The sequence below is a fragment of the Dama dama genome, chromosome 10, assembly GCF_033118175.1.
Source record: "Dama dama isolate Ldn47 chromosome 10, ASM3311817v1, whole genome shotgun sequence".
NCBI lineage: Eukaryota > Metazoa > Chordata > Mammalia > Artiodactyla > Cervidae > Dama > Dama dama.
In genome coordinates, this window is record NC_083690.1 from 3,163,662 (window position 1) to 3,186,577 (window position 22,916).

The following is a 22,916-nucleotide window of genomic DNA, read 5'->3' on the forward strand; positions in this document are numbered from 1 at the left end:
GTTTGCTATGACCAGTGCATTCTCTTGGCAAAACTCTGTTTTAGTCTTAATAGTTGCCAACAGGAGTTGGTATTATTATACCCATTTACTGGAGGGGAACCACAAATGTGGAGAATCTCAGAGCTAGGGCCCATCCTGGGAGTAGCAACTGGGGTTTGAGCCTGCAGCCACAGAGCCTGTCCACTCAGCCACCTCCAAATCTACCTCCTCTAATTTGGCCTTCATGTCCCATCTATAAAATGGGCAAAATAACAGTAATTGCATAAACCAGATAAGATAAAGTGCTTATCACAAAATCCATCACGTTTAATAATGTGACATTATTACAGCAACTTAATAATCTAGAAACTTACCCCAAAGAAATAATTAAGAATGTGGCCAAAGATTTAGCTATAGTCATTATTTGTAACAGCAAAAAGTGGGAAACATTTTAAGTGTCAGATGTTATCACATTGATTACATTCACTATTCTATACATGTTCAGTTGTGTCTGACTCTTTGTGACCCTATGAACTATAACCTGCCAGACTCCTCTGTCCTTGGGATTCTCCAGGCAAGAACACTGGAGTGGGTTGCCATTTCCTCCTCCAGGGGATCTTCCCCCCCTAGGGACTGAACCTGTGTCTCCTGCATCTCCTGCATTGACAGGTAGATTCTTTACCACTGAGCCACCTGGGAAGCCATTCACTAACTATGCTCATATAATAAAATAATGGGCAGTCATTGAAACTATGTAGAATATTTAATAGCATGAAAAGTTTATTATAAATTATTAAGTATAAAAGTGGATTATAGTATAACCTGTATTTGTAAATTGTATTTCTGGTTTAATTTTATAAATTACATGCTTTAACATAGTTATAGAGAGATGATTTTAAAAAGTCAGGAAAGACATTTACAGAAATGTGGGATGTGTGTACACAAATGTTTATGGCAGCCATGATCGGCTAATCATAATAGCCAAAAGGTGGAACAGCCCAACTGTCCACCAAAACATGAATAAATAAACAAAAGGTGGTGAATTTATCCAATTCACACATACTACTCAGCCATAAAAAGGATTGAAATTCTGACACATTGTAACATGGATGAAATTTGAAAACATTAGCCTCAGAGAAACAAGGTAGACACAAAAGGACAAATACTGCATGATTCCATGTGTACCAGGTACCTAGAATAGTTAGATTCATAGAGACTGAGTAAATTACAGATTGCTGGAGACTAGGGTAGGGGCAAATGGGAGTTATTGTATCTTAATGAGTACAGAATTTCAATTTGTGATGATTAAAATCTTCTGGAATAGAGAATGGTGATGTTAATACAAAATTGTGAATGTACTTATTGCCATTCAAATCATACTCTTGAAAATGGTTAGAATGATAAATTTTATGTGATGTATATTTTACCACAATTTAAAAAAATGCATAATAAAAGAATGTTTCCTACCAGTTTAAAAAATTTGGGAATGGAGATTATGGGTTTTCTTTTCTTTATCTTTCTTTTGGGGGGAGGAGTTACCTATTATTTCCTCTAATTTTTCTACAATAAACATGTAAAACTTTATAATAAAAATATTTAAAAAGCAAAAACAAGGACTTCCCCAGTGGTTAAAAATCTGCTTTGCAATGCAGGGGACATGGGTTGGATCCCACATGTTGTGGGGCAACAAAGCCCACATGCCACAAGTAAGGAACCCGATCCCACATGACACAACTAAGACCCAATGCAGTCAAGCAAATATTTTTTTAAAAGACAAAAACAGCTCCAGGTTCCTCAAGAAGAGTAAAAGGTGGATAAACGTATGTACAGCATATTGTAAAAAAAAAAAAAAAAATCCTCACCAAAGCAGATTAGGAAAGGAATATTGTGCTTAAATGAACCAGTCATAGAAGATTAGGAAAAATCACAGAGTCATCCAACTGTTTATAAAGCATACAGAACATGCAGATCAAAGTCACTAGGATCGGGAAGAGCAGCCTCCGGAGAGCAGTAGAAAAGCAGATTCTGGGCAGTGGGGTTGTGGACTTTGTGTTGACAGGGCAGAATGCTTCTTTCTTTCACTTGTTTAAGTGCCTGTATTCAGCTAAAAGAAAGCCCAATTTTAGATGTTGACAGTTTGTAGCCTTCATTCTGTAAATGTGTAAGTTAAGCCTTGTGAGGCACCTCTGATTCAGTGCAGCTTGACAGCTAGCCCTATAGATTCCTACTTGATCAAAAGAAATGAGTGACTGTGATGTCCCTCTGGTGACAGGCATGGTGTCTCCTTGGTTAAACGCTAGTGGACTGAGAGGTTACCATAGCAGCAGTGAGGAGGTCACACAGAGCCCTCACAGGCCTTGGTTAGGGGCCCTGGGCACTGCGTATGCACCTGCTCTGGGAATGCTGGCCCAGGTGTTGGCACTTTGGGGCGTGCTGCTAGAGGTCAGGGCCCTAGGAGGCCTGGCCCAGCAGCTCTGGGACACACAGTTTGGGCCAGGCATTCTCACCCTACACTGCTCTCTTTCCTGCCTTCCTTCCCTCCCTGTCCACCTTCACAGTCACCCTGATAAACACAATCACCCCCTCCCCATGGGGGAAAGGAAAGAAGCCCTTCATCAAGTACACTTGATATCTGTATACCTATGGTCATGTCCTTTATTATTTCATTTATTACCACAATTTGGGCACACTGGGGGTCCACTCATATCCCTCCCCCATGGTCGCACATGGTAAAAGCCAGAGAAAACCCTACAACAAGATAAGTTTATCTTCCAACACCAGAACACCAGACTTACAGAATTTCGAATACTTACTTTTTCTTTTTCTCACTCCTGTGGTGGGTCTCGGTGGGTGGTGACCTTTAAATCACCAGACTCAAATTACGTTGGCCAAACCTCCCACACCTTGGATCAACACTGACGGTGGTGACGGGTCTGTGCCTTGAAGCAAGAGACCAGTGACTGGAGATGGTGTGGGCTGAGTAGAGTGCTCTGGGGCTGCTGCAAAGGCAGCTGGAGTGGGGCCGTGTCCAGTCAAAGCCGAGAAGTCTCCCACGCCTGCAAGTTCCCAGGACTCAGCACCGCTCATGAAACTTCTGAAACTGATCTCCTCCCAGTTGATTCAGACACACAAGTGTCAAGCCTGAGTCAGCAAGCCTTCACAAGCTTTGGCTAGCTCTGATGTGTCATCAGAGAAGGCACCAGGTTAGACAAGCTCTACAGCATGGAAAGCAGCTGCACTGCATTGCCCGTGGATGTCTGCAGTCCCCACCTGGCCCAGGGAGAACGTGCCGGCCACGCCCATCGACTCCAGCCAAGTGGGCTGAGACGGGGCCAAGGCGTTTGTGGAGGTTCTGATCTTTCTCCAAGCAGACAAGACAGAGGGGAAAGGGCTTTAAGAAAATAAATCATTGTATTTGTGGGAAAGAGTAAACTTGTTTATTAATTCATGCAAACATTTTCCAGCTTGGGAAGAGAGAGGGCCAAGCCAATAGAAAAAGACTTCTAAGAAATGAGCTTAAATAAGGAGATTTTAGGATTCACCTGGAGTCAACTCTAGGGGTCAACAGAATGACAATTTATAGGAACATTCTCACCACATTTGAACAAGACAATTTTATCTGTAATTTTCAAACTGATTTCCCACTTTCAAGGAGGTTAAAATGCATATTCTTTTCCAGGGTTTAAAACTGTATCTAGTTTTGAATGTTTCCTTGTCCAGACAAGCTCCCACTTGCCTCAACAGGATCTGCAAGCCTACACGAAAGCACACTCACTCTCAGTCCGCCCCTCGCTCTGTGCGACAAAGAAAGCTGCAAGGAGAAAAAAGGGAGAGTTCTTAAAATCACCTGGCACATAGAATTGAAAACCAATGACCACAAACAGAACAGAACATCTTAAACAGTTTTGTTTAAGATGTGAACAAAAACTTCAATTAAAGTTGTAAGACAATGGAGAGAGTTCCAGTCTCGGGTAGAGTTGGGAGAAAAATTACGGATCTGGTTTCTGACAGTGATTTTGTAAGAATCCAGGTCATTTTTTCATGATCTTCTCTCAGGTAAGAAAGTTGAGATATGAAATCCAACAGGTAGAAAAAGGACTTAAAGTATGTTCGGACCACCAGCTGTGACAGACGTGAACACACAGCAATAACGTGATCTGTTAGAGTTGATCCGATACCATGACACAGTTTAAGAAATAATGACGTCACACTTATGACAATTACATTTTTAAATTACATGTTCTGATTTATAACAATTGAAATTGTATGAGTCTCATAATCTTGATTACATTTTGTGACACTATATGTTTTAAAACATTAAAATGAGTAACAGCTTGAAATCCCTCCAAATGAATAATTTTAATTAGCCATTATTTTTTATTGAAATATGATAAATACACAAAATGTCCTATATGGAAATCCTTTGTTTTTATCTTATTTGCAGAGAAATGTAAGTTCCTATTTTTAAATTACATATTCTAACTCTTTTATAACAATTTAAATTGTATTTGTCTCATAATCCTTATTACATATTGTGATAATAATCACTATCTATCTGCTTTAAACCTTTGTTAAATCTGACAAATATCTTTTTTTTAAAGACATTTATTTATTTATTTGGCTGACTCACATCTTAGTTGCAACATGTGGAATCTTTAGTTACAGCATTCAAACTGTGGCATGTAGGATCCAGTTCCTAGACGAGGGATTGAACCCAGGACCGCTGCTTCAGGAGCATAGAGACCTAGCTACTGGATGACCAGCGAAGTCCCTGACAAATATCTTTCTAACATATTCCTTGGAAAGGTACAAACTGAGAGTAGTTGTTATATTTAAATCAAGTTTGGGAAACTATAAGCAGAGTGTCATGAATTTAAATTTATGAAACTCATAGCAACTGGTACCTGTTGTTTGGAAGGAAACCATACAGCTGGGCAGGGATCTGAGCATATTCTGACTTGGGAATAGAGTACAGTATTTGGGATGACCCACGCTCATGGTGGAAGAGGTAGGGTATTCTCAAATCAAGGTCCTAGAAATACTGATAAGGCCATTGGTGACTCTGGGTGTGCAATCTGTTCAGATATGCTTGAGGCTACAAGGGCAGGAGCCACTGGGAAATGGGAAAACCTGCTTCAGAGCTGAGATGGAGCAGACCCAGTGTTCTCTTTCAGGTTCTCCCTGAGATCAAAGCTATCTTCATAATAATGTGAAATTGCTGTCTGCCTTTCTTACTCTCATTCTTTCACCAGAGTGCACTGTAGTTTCAAGAGGCTACCTGACATGAGATGACAGCAGTTCTGACTGCTTAAAGACTGTGTGCTCGTGAATACATTTAAAGTTTTCCTCAATGTTAAGTTCTAGTACAATAAATATTGACAGATATAACTCACTTAAGAGCTTGAAAATGTTTTAGAGTGTGAAGAGAAAACATCTGAGATAATATAAATGGTAGCCCTATCTCACCTGTGACTTTGGGCAAGAAGCAACATTTCTTGTCCTATTTTCCTCATTTGCAAAATAAGGAGAGTTTATCCCATTGCCTGTTTTACATCTTTAACACTAAGATCCTGTGCCCTTCCAACACTGAAGTGTTGATGTTGCTACGGGAGACTGCTCTGGTCAGAGTTGTAGGATCACAGCAGATTAGAGCCTTAGAGAATTAACCTCCCCAAGGTCACATGGGCTGAAGAATGGTGGAACTGGGATTCAAACTATGTCTCTATCACCCCAGCACATAAGCATGTAACTATGCTGTTGAATACGACTCACTGAAGTGAGGATCACTGCCCATGGGGGCAGGGAAACCCAGCTCTGACTTTAAAGCCCAGTGCCTAGCCTTGATGTTAAATTAATGGATATTTTCTTTATTGGTCTTTTTCTTTTGTGTTATTTGTAATTCTTGTGTGTGTGTGTGTGTGTCCACTCAGTCACTTCAGTTGTGTCCAACTCTTTGCAACCCTATGGACTTAACCTGCCAGGTTCCTCTGTCCATGGGATTCTCCAGGCAAGAATACTGGAGTGGGTTGCCGTGCCCTGCTCCAGGGGATCTTCCCAACCCAGGGATAGAACTTGCATCTCCTTTGTCTCCTGAATTGCAGGTGGATTCTTTACTACTGAGACACCAGGGAAGCCTTGTAATTCTTTATGCTATATGAAAACACCTGATTACTTCCACTGTTTCTATGGTAGCCAAATCCTTCTGCACATTTGGGAACGGAACATTATTAAAAATAAGAAATTCCCTAATTTACTAGGTCCTACTCTGGGATTTTCATATTAATTGAATATATAGAATAACATAGTATTATTGTAAAATGCACTAACTTTTAAATAAATTTTGCTTCTTTCCAAAAGAAATTGCCACTTTAACGCTGTTTTCTGTTCATCCATCATTGCAAGAAACTCAACTACCTGGATAAAAAAAAAAATTAAACATTTCCAAAGAATATATAGATAACTCATTTTGACAATAATGTAAAATTTAAATTTGCTCTAGAGATGGAATTTTATCCATAGTAATTACAGCTCAACTCTCTTGATGGAGGAGACAAGGCCAGATAGGCTCTCAACTGAATCTCTGAAGCCAATTGGGGGCCAGCACAGAAAGCCACTCTTGACAAAGTGGACACCACTGAAGTTTAATGGTAAAATTTCAGAGCCGGTTCTAACAATAAAAGTATCAGACGAAACACCAAGTGTACAAGTTAATCTCTGCTGCTGTGCTCCAGGGCAGACTGAGGGAAAGCTCATGGCTGATTGTATGCACCTGAGTAGGTGAAATACTGCCAAGCCCTCCTCTTAGAGGACCCTGCTCAGTGTCTCCAAGGTGTCATTTTGCCCATTTTATCTGACTATATAAAAGGTCATGTTTATTCTCCACTGTCACCAAGGACCTCTCCTGTTATTCCTAACAGTTAATGTTAGCTAGGATTTTAATATACAACATGTAATTCTTTATTCGTTAAAACAATGTGTGTTTAAGTCAAGATTGATTTTTCCCAGACCTCTTTATTAAGGAATTAATTTCTATCAAATGTTCACCAAAATAACTTATATGTTTTGGGAAGAGAATTCAATTTGAATGTATTTCTAAGTATTTTCATTATTTACCGTGCAGCCCAAAGTCTCCTCAGCCACACTTCCTGTGAGACTACAGGAATGAAGGGTACCTGTGTGATCAGTAAGATCGATTAGCATATCAAAGCTGGGAAAAACAGATTTAAATTCCGAAGAATCTTTGTTGCAAGTTGTACAAGTGCTGGATGCTTCGTTTACAATGTAACCACAGCCAGAACTGAAAAGAAACAAAGACAATCATAAAATGTGAAGACCCTAAGTGACACCTCTGATTTCTAGCAGAACTATTACTTAGACTTTTAGTCTAAGTTAGCACATGAGTTAGTAGTTACAGAGTGCTCAGCCCTGAATAGGATACAAAACAGGGAAATAACAAAACCTGCGAAATAACAGGGACCAATGCAAAAGGATAACAAGCATGCTTTCTATGTAGTCAACCTCACTTGCAGTATTCCTGCTTCTGAAACTGCGATCAGCCGTCCTTTCATGGTTCTGCCTCCTACCTTCCCCAAAGCTGGGGTTCTTGCCCAGGGTCACCTCCCCACTGGGGCCTCCCTCTCCTGCACCCCAGCTCCACCCCCTCCCTTCTCTGAGCATAGGTACAACTTACACTTCAGCACGGACTTACACCCTGTCACATCCTATTTGGTGTTACTGCAGATAGGTCTGTTAATCTCCTGGCTCAGAGTTTGAGGGCAGGAATCGTGTCTTGCACCTGGAAAGCCTAGGTTCTGTGAATGCTCACTTGTCCTGTATTAGGTCCTCTGCACATTCACAGAATCACCCAGGGCTGGAGAGGCTCACACCCTAAATGCTGCCAGTACTGCTAGTGACACACTCCTCTCTTTAAGGGATGTGCTGTGCAACCCATTCCAGTACTCTTGCCTGGAAAATCCTATGGACGGAGGAGCCTGGTAGGCTGCGGTTCATGGGGTCGCTGAGAGTCGGACACAACTGAACAACTTCGCTTTCACCTTTCACTTTCATGCATTGGAGAAGGAAATGGCAACCCACTCCAGTATTCTTGCCTGGAGAATCCCAGGGGGAGCCTGGTGGGCTGCTGTCTAGGGGGTCACACAGAATCGGACACGAAAGATGCAACTTAGCAGCAGTAGCAGCAGTGCTGTGCTTAGTCACTCAGCTGTGTCCCCATGGACTGTAACCTACCAGGCTCCTCTGTCCATAGGGATTCTCCAGGCAAGAATACTGGAGTGGGCTGCTGTTCCCTTTTCCAGGGGATTTTCCCAACCCAGAGATCGAACCAGGTCTCCCACATTGCAGGTGGATTCCATACTGTCTGAGTCAGGGAAATCACATGTTATTCTATATTTTTGAAGCAGGCATTACTTTAGCCAATTTGAATAGGAAGATTAATTCAAATTTTCAAGAAGAGGGAATGATCTGAAGACACTGGTTTCTTATAAGCCACAGATCACTTTTAAATTAAATATTAGACACTTTTCCTCAGATATCAATATTAAAGATGTAGGAAAAATAAGGGAGATGATAACTTTTTAAGAAAAATTTTAAAGAGTATTTTTCAAAAAATAAGCACCTGCCTTATACAACAGCCTTTACATTAGTTTTTTCAACTTTAATACCAAAGCATTCAATGTTTTAGAAATCCATAAGTCAATTTCTTGACTATTGATACACAAACTTACACATGCAATAAAACTACATAGAATTTAACACACACACACACAAATGATACATGTTAATCTGGGGAAACTGAATAAGATCAGTGAACTTAATTAAGATCATTATTGTCTGTGATGTGATGCTATAGATTTGCAAAACTTTACCGTTCCTAGAGGAGGCTTCCCTGGTGGCTCAACTGGTACAGAATCCACCTGCAATGGGAGGGACCTGGGTTCGACCCCTGGATTGGGAAGATCCCCTGGAGAAGGGAACTCACTCCAGTATTCTGGCCTGGAGAATACCATGGACTGTAGAGTCCATGGGGTCACAAAGAGTTGGACACAACTGAGTGACTTTCACTTTCATCCTTGACCATTGGGGGGAACTGAACAAAGTATACAGTTTATTATTTCTTATAGTGCCATATGAATCTAGAACTATGTCAATAAAAATTTCAATCACAAATATACAGGGAGAGTTTCACAATAATATTTTAGAATTTTCTTACCAAGCATTTTTTAGCTAAGATAATTAAATCTACTTGGGTTTACTTTTTTATGCAAGTAGATACTAACTGACTTAGGAGAGGTTGGAAATCACATTCATCATTCATTTCATTATCATGAAACAAGTTATTAAGATACTATTACTTTTATTGTTATAGGATGTGGTCACCAAAACAATTTCTAATTCATTCCAAAACAATAGCTTGTCATCCCAGTTAAAAGATTTTGGCAGTATTATCTATTTTAGGATTTCTAAAACACATTGAAATACATTTTACTTTAAAAGGCTATAAGAATCTTTGGGTCTAAATAGTTTGTTAAGGAAACTTTAGTATAGGTTATTTATTTATACATTTTTTTCAAATACATAACCACTACTATGTCAAAGAATAACTTTAACTTTCATAGAGTTTAAAATGTATTACCAATAATTGTTTTTTATTTTTTATAAGAATGAATTTCTAAAAGTAATTTGGTTACTTACCATCTATTTCGAACTACTTTTGTAGTTTCATCATCAATGTTCAGTGTAGAAATGTAAGCATAAACAATTCCGTAGAAAGGATCAGCTTTTCCTTCATTCTTCAAAGCTTTTACCTTTAATTGTTCAACTGTATAAACATCAACTATTGTATTTACTAAAAAAAAAAAAAAGAAAGTCATTACAGTTCTAAATATATTCTAAGAATTCCAAAGGATTATATCCATGTAGAAAACCTATAGAGCCCAAATGAGAATATGTAGTAGCTTAAGTTCTGTAATAAAAAAAATCTATTATATATGATAACATTAAAACTTATTATATAAATTGACATGAAAGTAAAAAATAAGCAAAATATAAAAATAATGAGATATTAGTCTTTATTAGAATGAATAGTTTCTAATCATCAGAAGAGTCCATTAAAAGAATGAAAATGTAAGCCATAGAGTGGCAGATGCTAGAAATCTATAAGAAGATAAAGGATTCATAAGCAAAATATCTAAATTGGAATCTTAAGAATCAATGAAAAAAAAAAGACAGTCAATTCTATTTTTTAAATGGGGAAGAGATTGTATGTATGTATGTATTTATTCTTGGCCCCACTATGCAGCTTGTCAGATCTTAGTTCCTTGACCAGGGACTGAACCTGGGCCACAACAGTGAGAGAACCGAGTTCCTAACCCCTGGACTGCCAGGGGAAAAAACCCCTGGAAGAGACTTTAAAAAGCACTTCACAAAAGAATATAAAGAGAGACAATAAACATACTGGCCTTATTAATCATCAAATAAATGCAAATTTAACAACAGTAGGATTCCACTAAGTATCCACCATTTAAAAGACTAATAGTACCAACATTGGTGAGGATGTACAGCAGCTGGAACCCCTGAACACTACTGGGAGAAGTATAAACTGGTGCAAACATTTTGGAAAACCATTTGGCAGAATCATCTAAAGGTGGACGTGCATGACAAAGCAATAGTCCTCCTAGGAACGTGTATATCCAACAACAACAACAGAAAAAACAGGCAGAGGTTCACCTAAAGTCACACTCAAAGAGAAAGTAAAAATTTTGTAGTAGGAAACAATAAGAGAAATAAACTGTGATATATTCATATAGTGGAATTACATACATCAACAAAAAACAACACTACACATAGCAGTGTGGATGGCCCTCACAGACCTAATGTTGAACAAAGGACATCAGACACAAGAGTGAGGTCATATGACACAACTTCACTGTTAAAATTCCAAAATAGGCTACATTTATCTGTGGTTTCTATGGTGCAATAAGTCAGAGTCCCATTTGGGCAGACATGAGGGGTCTTATGGGCACTGGCAATTATTACCTGTGGGGGATGAGTCTTAACAGGTGCGTTCTCTATGTGATGGTGCATGGTACTGTCCTCTCATCCTTGGTTACTGTTCATATTCTTTGTGATATGTACGTGCATGCTAAGTTACTTCCGTCGTGCCCGACTCTGTGAGACCCTATGGACTATAGCTTGCCAGGCTCCTCTGTCCATGGGATTCTCCAGGCAAGAATACTTGAGAGAGTTGCCACACCCTCCTCCAGGGGATCTACCCAGCTCAGGGTCTGAACCTGCTTCTCTTGCGTCTCTTGCATTGACAGGCAGGTTCTTTACACTTAGCGCTACCTGGGAAGCCCATAGGTGTTATACTTCAACTTAAAATTTATTCTAAGAAAATTTACAAAACTAAGAACTATTAATCTATTAGTCATTTTTTATTTTTCTTAATCTTAGAGGAATCTTACAGATCCAAACATTACTTAGGTAAGAAAGCTTTTAACAGAAGTTGCCCAGTTCCTCAGCGCCTTACTACTTTCTTCTCTTTTGTTGCTGTTGTTCAGTCACTAAGTCATGTCTGACTCTTCATGACCCCATGCACTACAGTACACCAGGCTCCTCTGTCTTTCACTATCTCCTAGAGTTTGCTCAAATTCATGTCCATTGAGTCGGTGATGCTATCTAACCATCTCATCCTCTGCTGCCCCCTTCTCCTCCTGCCTTTGATCTTTCCCAGCATCAGGGTCTTTTCCAATGAGTCAGCTCTTCACATCAGCACAGATGGCCAAATTACTGGAGCTACAGCATCAGTCCTTCCAATGAATATTCTGGGTTCATTTCCTTTAGGATTGAGTTACACAAGCCCCTTCCCCATGACAAGGCTGTGATTCATGAAAGGGATGTGAAATTTAATTTTCTTCAATAAAAGGTCCAGTTATGTGTATCTATTTATCTTACTTTTATGTCTTTATCCTGCTGTCAGTTCAGATCCACTGGAAAGTGGATTGGAAGATTTTCACAAAATAACTCTTTATTTCTGGGTTTTTGCTGTATTCTGTGTTGTGTTTACTTTCTAAATATTGAACACTGTTTTAACTAAAAACAACAAAAGTTTTAAAGAAAGTATTATGATAATTTTATTCTGAAATATCAAATCAGTTTCAACCTATAAGTTTTTCACGGGAATAATGAGCATTTTAAAAGACAATGCAACTCATTTTTTGCCTCTGGGCAAATTTAATGATAGAAGTTTCCACAGTGGAAAAAAAAAAGTTTCCACAGTGAAATAAATGAAAGGGAAACTTAAGTACCACTTTTGTGGTTACTTTGATATGAGCCATTGACCAGGAAAATTTTCTCCACTCAAATCTGATAGCTCTGAGTAGCCTAGAGAAGACAAGAGTAGACACTTGTTCTTGTTCCCATTTTCAGGTTCAGAGACAGGCAGGGACTGAGATACAGTATGGCAAATCCATCTCAAGGCCCAGTGAACACTTTTGGGCTTCCTGGAAGTCTCCTGAAATGGCATTCTCCACAAATGACCAGACATTTTAAAATGCTTCCAAAGTAACAATAGCTTTATTTTAACTCTAATAAATAATACAACTTTAAGCTTATCCCTTCTTGTAGGCAAAAAGATGATAATTATAAACCAGTAGTTCCATTTTGTTTTTTTCTATTAGTGATTGCTACTGAAAGGAAATGTGTTGGGAATTCCCTGGTTGTCCAGTGGTTAGGACTTGGTGATTTCACTGCCAAGGGCCAGGGCTCAATCCCTGATTGGGGAACCCCCACAAGCTGCAATGCACAGGGAAAAGGAGAGAGAGAGGATGGAGAAAGGAAGTGTCAAACATCCCCCAGCAATGCATAACAAAGTTCTTCTTTCACAAGTTAAGGTGGTTGCAGAATACTTTTTCCTCAATTAACTGAATTGTTACTCTCTCGAGATGAATTGGGTGTCCTTGATTATGAGAAAGAATTTCACCCCTTAGGATGAAGTTATAAGAACATGCCTTCAGGGAGAGATCTAAGCCCTCCCTCTGCTTTTCCCCATTCTAAACATAAGCTACAAATGGCAGCAAACAGCATATTTTTTAAAGTCAAGCCTCAATCTGGGGTCTGTGAATACATAACATTTTGCACAAAGTTCTATATGTGGATACAGCTGCCTTTTTGGGGAGAGGGTCATTAACTCTCATCAGATTGGCAAGAGGTTACATAAATCTCCAAAAGTTTTAAACTACCTTTTTAAAGTGGATGTATAGCAGTTACCAATCCCTAGGTCAGAAAGATCCCTCGAAGGAGGAAATGGCAACCCACTCCAGTACTCTTGCCTGGAAAATCTCATGGACAGAGGAGCCTGGCAGACTACAGTCCGTGGGGTCACAAAGAGTCGGACATGACTGAGTGACTGAGCATGCACACACAGCAGTTACATAATGAGAGTTACATAATGTCTTTTACTAAGTAACTTTATAGACCCAAATTCTGGCCGTTAAAGAATTTAAGTAATATTTAAAGGTTACTTACAATTCATGGATTCTTTCAAATAATTGTCAATTTCATCATCCAGAGGATTCATTACTTTATTTTCTCTTATAAAATTCAGAAGGATGTTAGCTTCTGGTGTATCTTAAATTGGAAATGCATAATAAATAAACTGCAAACTGATCACTTTTTAAATAACTGTGAATGACCCAAAACTATTTTTAATGGTAAAAAAGTGAAGACATATAAGAATACCACAAATAGAATATAACAAAGCTATTAACAATGTGATGGGGTACATCACAGAGAGATGTATAGCAGATATCATGAGTTTAAAGAGCAGTTTACAAAACATTTCATACCATTTCCTTTGATTTTAAAAAGACATGAGCAAAATTATCTCAAAGACTATATATCAAAGAAATGATTATTTCTTATAAGATGAAGAATTTATAGTTGATCATTGTTTTCTTTTTTATGCTTTTATATATTTTCTGAATTTTTTATGTATTTCTTCTCTAGTCAGAAAAAAAATTGTTAAGGTTATTTGAAGAGCTTATTCCTCAAATGGGACACGAATGTTCTCTGGGATAGTCAGATAATGTGCCAGAAGGCATGAATCTGATTTTGAAAAGGTGCTCTCTGATTCTGACACCCTTCAACCCCAAGCCCCAACCTCCAGTATCTGCTTGTCTTCCAGCCTTTCCCCAACATTCTGCAAGCCATCCTGCCGATGTCAGATCCCCTGACTCCCCTGGACAGAGTTAGGGTTTCTTCCTCCTCGCCCTGTTGAACCACAAGTCTTATCACTGTTGCTTCTTTCCCAGAACTAGACCAGAATCCCAGACAGGGGGGTTGTCTCTTCATCTCTGTACTTCCCGTGTCTGATATAATGACTATCCTTCTATCCATCTCAGCTTCCATCCTCTCAGATGGAAAGTGTTTAATTTACTGCACTACTTGGCAAATAAAAGGCATTCACTAAATATTTGTAAATTAATGAGAATCCTGGGGCAGAAACTGGTAGGAAGGGTGGGGTGTAGGCACTGCTGTCAAGATCTCTAAAGACAACAGGCCCATCCCAGACTGTCTGTGGGGAGACAGAAATTCTTCCTTCCACATCTGACCACCAAACCATTTAGAGGTTCTTAATTTCTATGTGTAACCCAGGAAATTAGAAATAAGGCTGATTTTTAAAAGCATATTGAAATTCACACACCCTTATACATATTTTCCTTGTATTTGTCTCCTTAATAATAAGTAAGGTATTTATTCTAATTATGTTGACACTGCTCAAAACACTTTGACATTTCCCCTCTGAATCTGTTTTCAGACCCAAATGCACAATATCCTTCGAATCTGTCTCTTTAACTTAATCTTGAGGTTTTGAGACAATTAATACTATCAAGCTCGATAACCTTATCCATCAGACAATCCCAACCATCTTTTAGAAATTTTTCCAGACCAATATACCCTTAGAGGATGGAGACTCTATCACTAATGTTACTGAAAGCACTAAAAATAGCCTATTAGTATTATTATATTATTAAAAATAAGAAACCATAGTACCCTTCTCAAGAGAAAAAAAAAAAAGAATTGAAGAGTGACACTATTGTCCTATGGTAAGAACAGACCACAGTTGTGTCACCACCAATGTAAAAGAAGTCACTGCAATCCTTTTAGAACTCAGATAATGTCACTGCCTGGCTGCCCTTCCCACAGATAGAAGGCAGCCTGTACGGCCTTCTGACCACCTCCATGTCTTCTCTGACCTCAGCCCCTCTTCCTGCCCTGCTCCCTCGGCTCCAGCCACGCCGGCCACAGAGCCTCTGCACTGGCCGGCTCCTCCGCCTGGTGCGCTCTTTCCCATGGTTAACGCCACTGCCCCCACACACCCTGCAACTGTCCTTGCTCAGGTGTCACCCTCTCACAGAGCCCGCCTGACCATGCTATGTAAACAAGCAACCTACCCTACACACACCATGGCATTCTAGACCCTCCTGACTCTGCTCTCTTTTACTTCTCAATCATTTCAAATTCCATAATTTGGATTTGTTATCCTAATTGTTCATTCTCTGTTTCCCCGCTGCTAGGATATGAGCTCCATGAGCAGGAGAGATATCTGTGTTTGGTCACCGGACCCAGAACGGTGTGTGGCACACAGCACGTGTGTAATAGATCAGAGTTCAACAAGAACAAATCAATGAGTGCCATATCACCTCCCATGATACTGCTTTCAAGGAGACAATATTTCTGCAGTAGATGAGCAAGATCCAACTACTGATATTAAAACACGGTCTTGCTATTTTACACCATATCTCATAGAAATTTCACTTCTAAAAATTCTGATAATGGTTTGGTCAAAGACATAAAATTGCTTTATAGTTCTCAGTCACTGTTACTGCTTTGTCATGGATCAGTAGAGTGAGCGCATACTTAAAATGATACTTGCTACATTTATATTCTCTTAAGACTTTTGAAGGATTATTCATTCCTGGGACCTCTGTGCTCTCCTGGGGTGCTGAGTGGGCCTTTCTCTCTGGGCTACAAGCAACCTCAGGATGCATCAGGGCACACCCTCCTCTCCCTAGTCCTACTCTCTTTTCATGCTGGGGCAAGCTGTAACCACTTCACAACCACTCACAGTGATGAACTAAGTATCACATGATGATACTACAATGCATGTTCTCCATGCTCCAGCACTAAATTACTTGAATGCAGTGAAATCAAATTTATTTTTAAATGGTCAATAATTTAGTTTATCCAATCAATGGCATTGATCTCTCAAAATCAACACAAGGGATAATGCTTTACAAATGAGTCTGGCTTTTCACATTTCTTTTGTAAATATATCAAAGATAATTCACTGTAAGTTTTAAAAAGTCATATAAGGCAGCTTTTCATTTTTAACTCAAATGAAATCCAAGCTTCATTTTCATTCTTAAACACACTATACAAATATTGGAATATGTGATATAGTCATTTCCAAAGGAATTAAAAATTTCAGATAGCTTTTTACCTGGATTAGTTGTAATAATGGTTTTTGAGATTACAGTTGCTGTCATGCTGTTCCGAAATTTGTCAAAACTTATCCTTACATCTGCGGCAAATATTACTGTTTGGGGAAAAAGCCATTTTAAAATTATTACACTGGAGGATAAAAAATTACAAATATTGAACACAATCATTGAAGTATGCAATACCTGTTTCTTGTGGCACCCAGCTTTGTGCAAGTAGAATAGATTCACTATCCCAACTGCATGTGTGAAAAAAGAAGTGACAAAAATCAAATACATTAGAAAACACTGACAGTGACCATGTTATTTACCAGAAAATGGATGTCTTAATGGCTGAGGTTAATAATCTCCCATGTGGTCCAAGGCACAAGGAAAGGTCTTGGTTTTTCCTGCATTTTTCAGGGCTACTCTGCCTATTTCACAGAAAATTTAACACCTATGGAAAGCATTCCTTCGGCACATCCGTCTCTAACAACTTCTGCTCCTTCCATTCCCTCTTTTCCTATCACCCAGGTCACTCCACACTAGTTAGAACTGAGTAACTACAAGTCTAAAAATTGTGAAGTCACTCTTTCATGCCACTGAGGGATTATCCCCATAATGGATAAACTTCTTGAGGAAACTGATGGATTGAAGGCCTGTTTCAAATTCAATCTTGCATCTAAACAACACCATAGTATTCCCTGGGATGCTTCAGGGTGTAGCCCTGTCCCACATCTGACACACTGGGAGCCCCCACAGAACCCAATCTGTGACAAAACTTTCTTCTTCACCATCTTCCCATGGCCTGGCTCCAGAGTACCACCCAATGGATCACAGAAAGTCTGTCTTGTTCTTTATCAATGGGACTTAGTAAATGATCATTTGTCACAAAAGAGTATGATACTAAGTAAGTTACTATAGAATCTATCTATGAAATCCCATGCCATCAAAAGATCTCATTTTAAGGTAATCATAGACTTTAATGACTGGACACAAAAGAGGAAGGTTTATTTTTTATACCATTTCCTCTTATCATCACTCCTCTCCTGATATGACATCCATCACCTCTTGATGAGATGAAAATGTTCTGACTTGGTGATAATGGCACAGATTTCAGTTTGGAACAGATGTGGGGAGTTACCATATCATTGCAAAAGAAGACTCTGTCTCATCGTAGAGTTTAACTTCACACCTCTGGCCTTTTCTTCGGTCTGAAGTTGTAAAGTATTTTGGCTCTCCAACCTTACAAATGGAAGGAAACGGTTATTCTTCTTCACCTATAGCTGTAGAGGTACTTAAATGTTTGTTGATGGAAATACTCAAATGTTTACCTTTTAAACAACAAATTAGAAATATCAAAATAGTGAGACTCAGTTATATGTATTTAAAAGCATCTTCTACCTCTAGACTAGATGTATTTAAGTTGAAAGCTACACACATTGATTGAAGAGAGACACAGACATATGTGCTTCAAAGACTATGGGGCCTTTTCAACACGTCAGAACAAACACTCCATGACATGCCCCTGGGTGACAGCTGTGTGGATTCACTGAGGGTAGAAGATACCTTTCAATGTCTGTGTGTCCCCATGGCTTAGCACAGGGCCCGCATGGAGCTCAGTGATTGGATGGATTCGCCTCTCCAGGCATCTTGCTGGCCCAGGTACAGGTTATCAATAACTACTTTGCTGCCTTCATAGGGATCAGCTGGAAGAACCACATGAGGAATAATAATGGGAATGTGTGTTGATATACTGTCTGATTCAGTCCACCCTGTGGTGTAAGAGAATTCATGGTGGAGTTGAATTCAGGGGCCCCCCTGTGTCCTCAGGGAGTTCACAATTGGACCAGCAGGCTCCTCTGACGGCTACATAGCAATGGCTCAAGCATGGACAGTCAGCTGCCCCCTGTGCACTGCCTCCATGATCTATTGTCAGGACTGAGCTCCACGGGAAGGGGCTAGAGAAAGTCACAGCTGCCCACAGAGGATAAGGTTTACAGACAGAGTCAGAGGAGAGGACAGCCTGTCACAGCAAGCAAGGGAGTGACATGAAAAGGAGCTTTAAAGGGAAGAGACCCAAGTAGAGGTGAGACAGAAGAAAGAACAGGTTAAATTAAAATGTAAAGAAAAGGAAATATAAGAGGGATGGGAGAAAAAAAAAGAGGGATGGAAGCAAAATGGGAGAAGAAAGGCATGAAAATGAAATAATATAAACCTATGAAAGGTGGTACCAGACTCAAAGAGTGGAGGCTGGAAGTGGGACATGGAAAAAGCTGCTGCAGGGTTTTGTTTATTTGTTTATTTTAATTTATTTGGCTGCACCAGGTCTTAGTGGCAACATGCGGAATCTTCATTGTGGTGAGATCTAATTCCCTAACCAGGGGTTGAACCTGGGCCCCTGCATTGAAAGTGTGGAGCCTTAACCACCAGACCAACAAGGAAGTCCCATGCAGGTTTTATATTCATACTGAGTTTTAGAAAATTCTTACTACATTGTAATACAATGGCATTACATAGAATTTCAGAGAAATTGAGAGGTCATATTCTGCCTTTAAGTAAGATTGAACCTAAGTTGCCCAGAAAGGAATTTTTCCGATTGTCAAGATTACCATGTAGGGTGTTTATTCCTCATTCCTGACTGACGGCCAAGTGCTTACTGAGTGGCAGGCACTGTGCTAGGTTGGGCTGGGGTGGTGCCTCTATTGGCCTGTCACTGGGGATGACTGACACTCTTGCAGTTATTTAACATGGGAATGAATTAGCAAGTACTTACAACATTAACTACAAGTATCTAAATCTATTTCCCTCCCTTCCCCCCCCCCCCATTACCATCATTCTGCATACTGAAGAATTGTTGCTCCTTTATTTTTATTTGTGTACTTTATTTTGTGGAAATTTGCTCCCTGTCAAGTGACTCTAGTCTGTCCAATGGAGTTCAAAACTTGCTGTAATTGCTAAGAGGGAGGTGTGGACGCAAAAGGTGGTGAGACACTCCTTGGAACCCCAAGGACTGTTTTTCTGCCCTGGTTTCCAGCACCGATAGCTCACAGGGCCCCTACCACAGCACCCCGGGTTTCTCACTCTGTTCCCCCATCTCAGGGCAGCTCTGAGACCATGCACTGAATTAACTCCTTGATTTATTCAACATACACTCTTTAAAAGAACTTCCTGGAGACAGTCAAGTCAATGAATTTACTCTTTCTATTCATGCCTTTGCTAACTGAAGTATGAAAAGCTCTCATATAGTTAGTGAATCATTTATGACTGTGTGCTACATTTAACATTCAAATACAATATTATTTTGCTACTGATTCTCAGGTAAAATGTTACTTTCCTTTAATTTTCTAAATTCAACTGAGGATGGATCAAGATATAGAGGAAATTTTACTTCAGTGATTATTAATTTCCTAACACAAATATTATGCTAGAACTCCCCCACCAAACTGAACTGGGCTTTGTTGGGATTTTAACTTACCGACCTCACAGCTGCAAGGACATTAATAATTTTCCCATCAAGACTGTGTCCATTCGCAACAATGTCACCCAGTGAATAATAATCACAAGACTCTTTAACAGGTAAGTATATCAAAGAAAGTAACTTGGCATCCACTTCGTAACTGGAACAGAGTTTCACCGTTGAGTGATTCTCACTGAGCAATAGTTTATAATCACTAAATTGTAAAAACACACACACAAAGTTAATATCAAATGATTTCTAATAGAAAAATATTTCAAAGTTCACAGTTAAATTTTGGCTGTAATTTAAACTATATTTTAAAAACTATATTAAGATTTATACTTTTCACTCTTAGAAACATTGAAAAACTGTAAAATACTTTTTGTATAAAACCTATTTCCATTAAGAAAGTGTTTTAAACACCACTTTGCTGCCTCGAGTGCTAACTGCAGCATGTGGGATCCTTGTTGCAGCACGTGGGCTTAGTTGTCCTACCACATGTGGGATCTTAGTTTCCTGATCAGGGATTGAACCTGGGTCCATGGCATTTGAAGGTGGATTCTTAACCAGGGAAGTCCTCTTAGAAACACTGAAAAACTGTAAAGTACTTTTTTGTATAAAATCTATTCTCATTAAGAAAATGTTTTAAAGACCAATTAGTGTCTGAGTTTCAAGCACACTAATAGTTTGATCTTGCCCAATTATCTGAGTTTCAGTTTCTTTCTTTGTAAAAAAAAAATTTTTAAAAAGGATGTAAAAGCACTCTAAAACATTGTGTGTTAGGGGGTGATTGAGTTCCATCTCTGTGACACTGACTGTGCCACCTACATGCTTTCCTGACCTCTTCGGAGCTCTATGGGCTTCCCTGATAGCTCAGTTTGTAAAGAATTAGCCTGCGGTGCAGGAGACCCCAATTTGATTCCTGGGTTGGGAAAATCCGCTGGAAGGGATAGACTACCCACTCCAATATTCTTGGGCTTTCCTTGTGGCTCAGCTGGTAAAGAATCTGCCTACAATGTGGGAGACCTGGGTTCAATCCCTGGGTTGGGAAGATCCCCTGGAGAAGGGAAACGATACCCACTCAGTATTCTGGCCTGGAGAATTCCAAGGACTATACAGGGTCACAAAAAGTCAGACATAACTGAGTGACTTTCACTTTCACTTTTGGAGCTCTGTAGGAACAGATGCACCGTATGTACAGGCTGAACTTGAGGTGCTCTTCCCTTTGGCCAATCAACTCCCAAGTGTGCTCCACAGAGCCTCTTTCTTACCCTCTATTCCAGCCACCCCCGCCTCCTCCCCTGCTACTGCTTTAGGTGTTTACCTCATAACTTCTTACCCAAATTACTGTCTCCCTACAGTTGGTCCTCCTCAGGAAGCCAAAGTGACCTTTCTAAACCATGAATATGAATCTCTTTTTTCCCAGTTCAAAGATCTTCTGGGCTAGCTATCACCAAAGAATGAAACTGATACTAAAAGCAAAGCTGTCTGTGAAGGGTCTCCACTTACCTCTGTTGCTTCTTCTCCTGCTGTTCCCCTACCTATACTCCAGCCACATCGGATTCCGAGGCTATGAAACTGCCATTTTAGAGGGAAAGAAAGTTGAGTATCAACAGTTTCATGAGGTTCAGATGACTAACTGTTCTGAAAAAGGCCGGGAGATTTTGTGTTTGTCCCCTTTGCCAGGAGTGCTCTCCCCCTTCACTCATGCCTTCGCTCCACAAACACTTCCTGAGAACCAACTATCTGCTAGACCGCAGTCCAGGCCCGGGGGATAAATGGTGAGGCAGACAGACAAGATCTATGACCTCACAGTGCTCACACGCGTGAGAGGGAGACAGACAAGAACAATTAATCAAATGATCCAGGCTTGCGATCAGTGTTACATGCTAAGTTGCTTCAGTCGTGTCCAACTTTTTCCAACCCCAGCCTGCCAGGCTCCTCTGTCCATAGGATTTTCCCAGGCAAGAATACTGGAGTGGGTTGCCATTTCCTTCTCCAGAGGATCTTCCTGAGCCAGGGATCGAACCCACGTCTCTTGTGTCTCCTGCACTGGCAGGCAGGTTCTTTACCACTAAGCCACCATTATGATGGTACCTATAACCCTGTGTACAGGACTAAGTCATAGTAATGGGAACTGAATGGGCTACTACGGAGTAGATGTGGAAGACCTAAGGAGGTGACATTTAAGCTGACACTTGAGTGAAAAGTGAAAGTCGCTCAGTTGTGTCAGAATTTACGACCCCATGGATACGACCCCATGGATTATACAGTCCATGGAATTCTCCAGGCCAGAATACTGGAGTGGATATCGTTTCCCTTCTCCAGGGGACGTTCCCAACCCAGGGATGGAACCCAGGTCTCCTGCATTGCAGGTGGATTCTTTACCAGCTGAGCCACAAGGGAAACCCAACACTTGAGTGAGAAGAGCAAATAAGACTGTTCTCTGCAGAGGGACGTGAACACACCACGCTGTTAGCGCAGAATGAGCCAGGATGTTCACAAAGTAAGGACCCTCCATGTGGTTGCAGAGAAATGAGGCCTGTAAGATGAGGTCAAAAGGTGTGCAGGCGCATGTAGTAGAGACTGCTGTGCCCACCTGAGCCCTTCACCAGCTACACCCTCTCTCCAGATCTGCCCTCGGCCAGAAGTGCCTCCACAAGAGCATGGGAAGACTTCAGCCAATAACCTGTAAATTCAGGGTACCAAAGCCCAGGCCCTTTTCTTCAGAGGGTAGCACTTTGAGGTGCAACTGATGCTCCAGAGCTCCCGCCCGGGTCAGGATGAGGTGGGGCTCCTGCTGAACCTGCCGCTTTGTTACCCCTTCCTCCCTCCTGGCTGTCTTTCCAGGCTGCTTCTGAGAGCTCTGCCTCAACAAACCATCTGCACAGAAGTCTTCTCTGAACTCTGCTTCCAGGGAACCTGAACTAAGAGAGTAAAGCACGTGAAGAGAGTCATAAACTGAGATGTAAAATGGA

General features: G+C 40.2%; 1 protein-coding gene across 4 annotated transcripts in view; it reads right to left on the reverse strand.

Annotated features, from left to right (window-relative positions):
* Nucleotides 1-3,388: 3,388 nt before the first annotated feature.
* MEIOB (meiosis specific with OB-fold) overlaps nucleotides 3,389-22,916 on the reverse strand; it is a 34,130-nt gene continuing 14,602 nt past the window's right edge. The window contains exons 6-14 of one of the 4 annotated variants that reach the window (XM_061153922.1): nucleotides 19,957-20,152; nucleotides 17,623-17,723; nucleotides 16,686-16,738; nucleotides 16,502-16,597; nucleotides 13,525-13,626; nucleotides 9,691-9,844; nucleotides 7,093-7,276; nucleotides 6,307-6,393; nucleotides 3,389-3,790 (exon numbers count right to left, since the gene is read on the reverse strand). In XM_061153922.1, the coding sequence (XP_061009905.1) occupies nucleotides 3,674-3,790; nucleotides 6,307-6,393; nucleotides 7,093-7,276; nucleotides 9,691-9,844; nucleotides 13,525-13,626; nucleotides 16,502-16,597; nucleotides 16,686-16,738; nucleotides 17,623-17,723; nucleotides 19,957-20,152 (1,090 nt within the window). In that variant the 3' untranslated portion in view covers nucleotides 3,389-3,673. Of the gene's footprint in view, nucleotides 3,791-6,306; nucleotides 6,394-7,092; nucleotides 7,277-8,864; nucleotides 8,913-9,690; nucleotides 9,845-13,524; nucleotides 13,627-16,501; nucleotides 16,598-16,685; nucleotides 16,739-17,622; nucleotides 17,724-19,956; nucleotides 20,153-22,916 lie in introns of those variants that run through there. The other 3 variants (XM_061153926.1, XM_061153923.1, XM_061153925.1) reach the window with 3 other exon arrangements.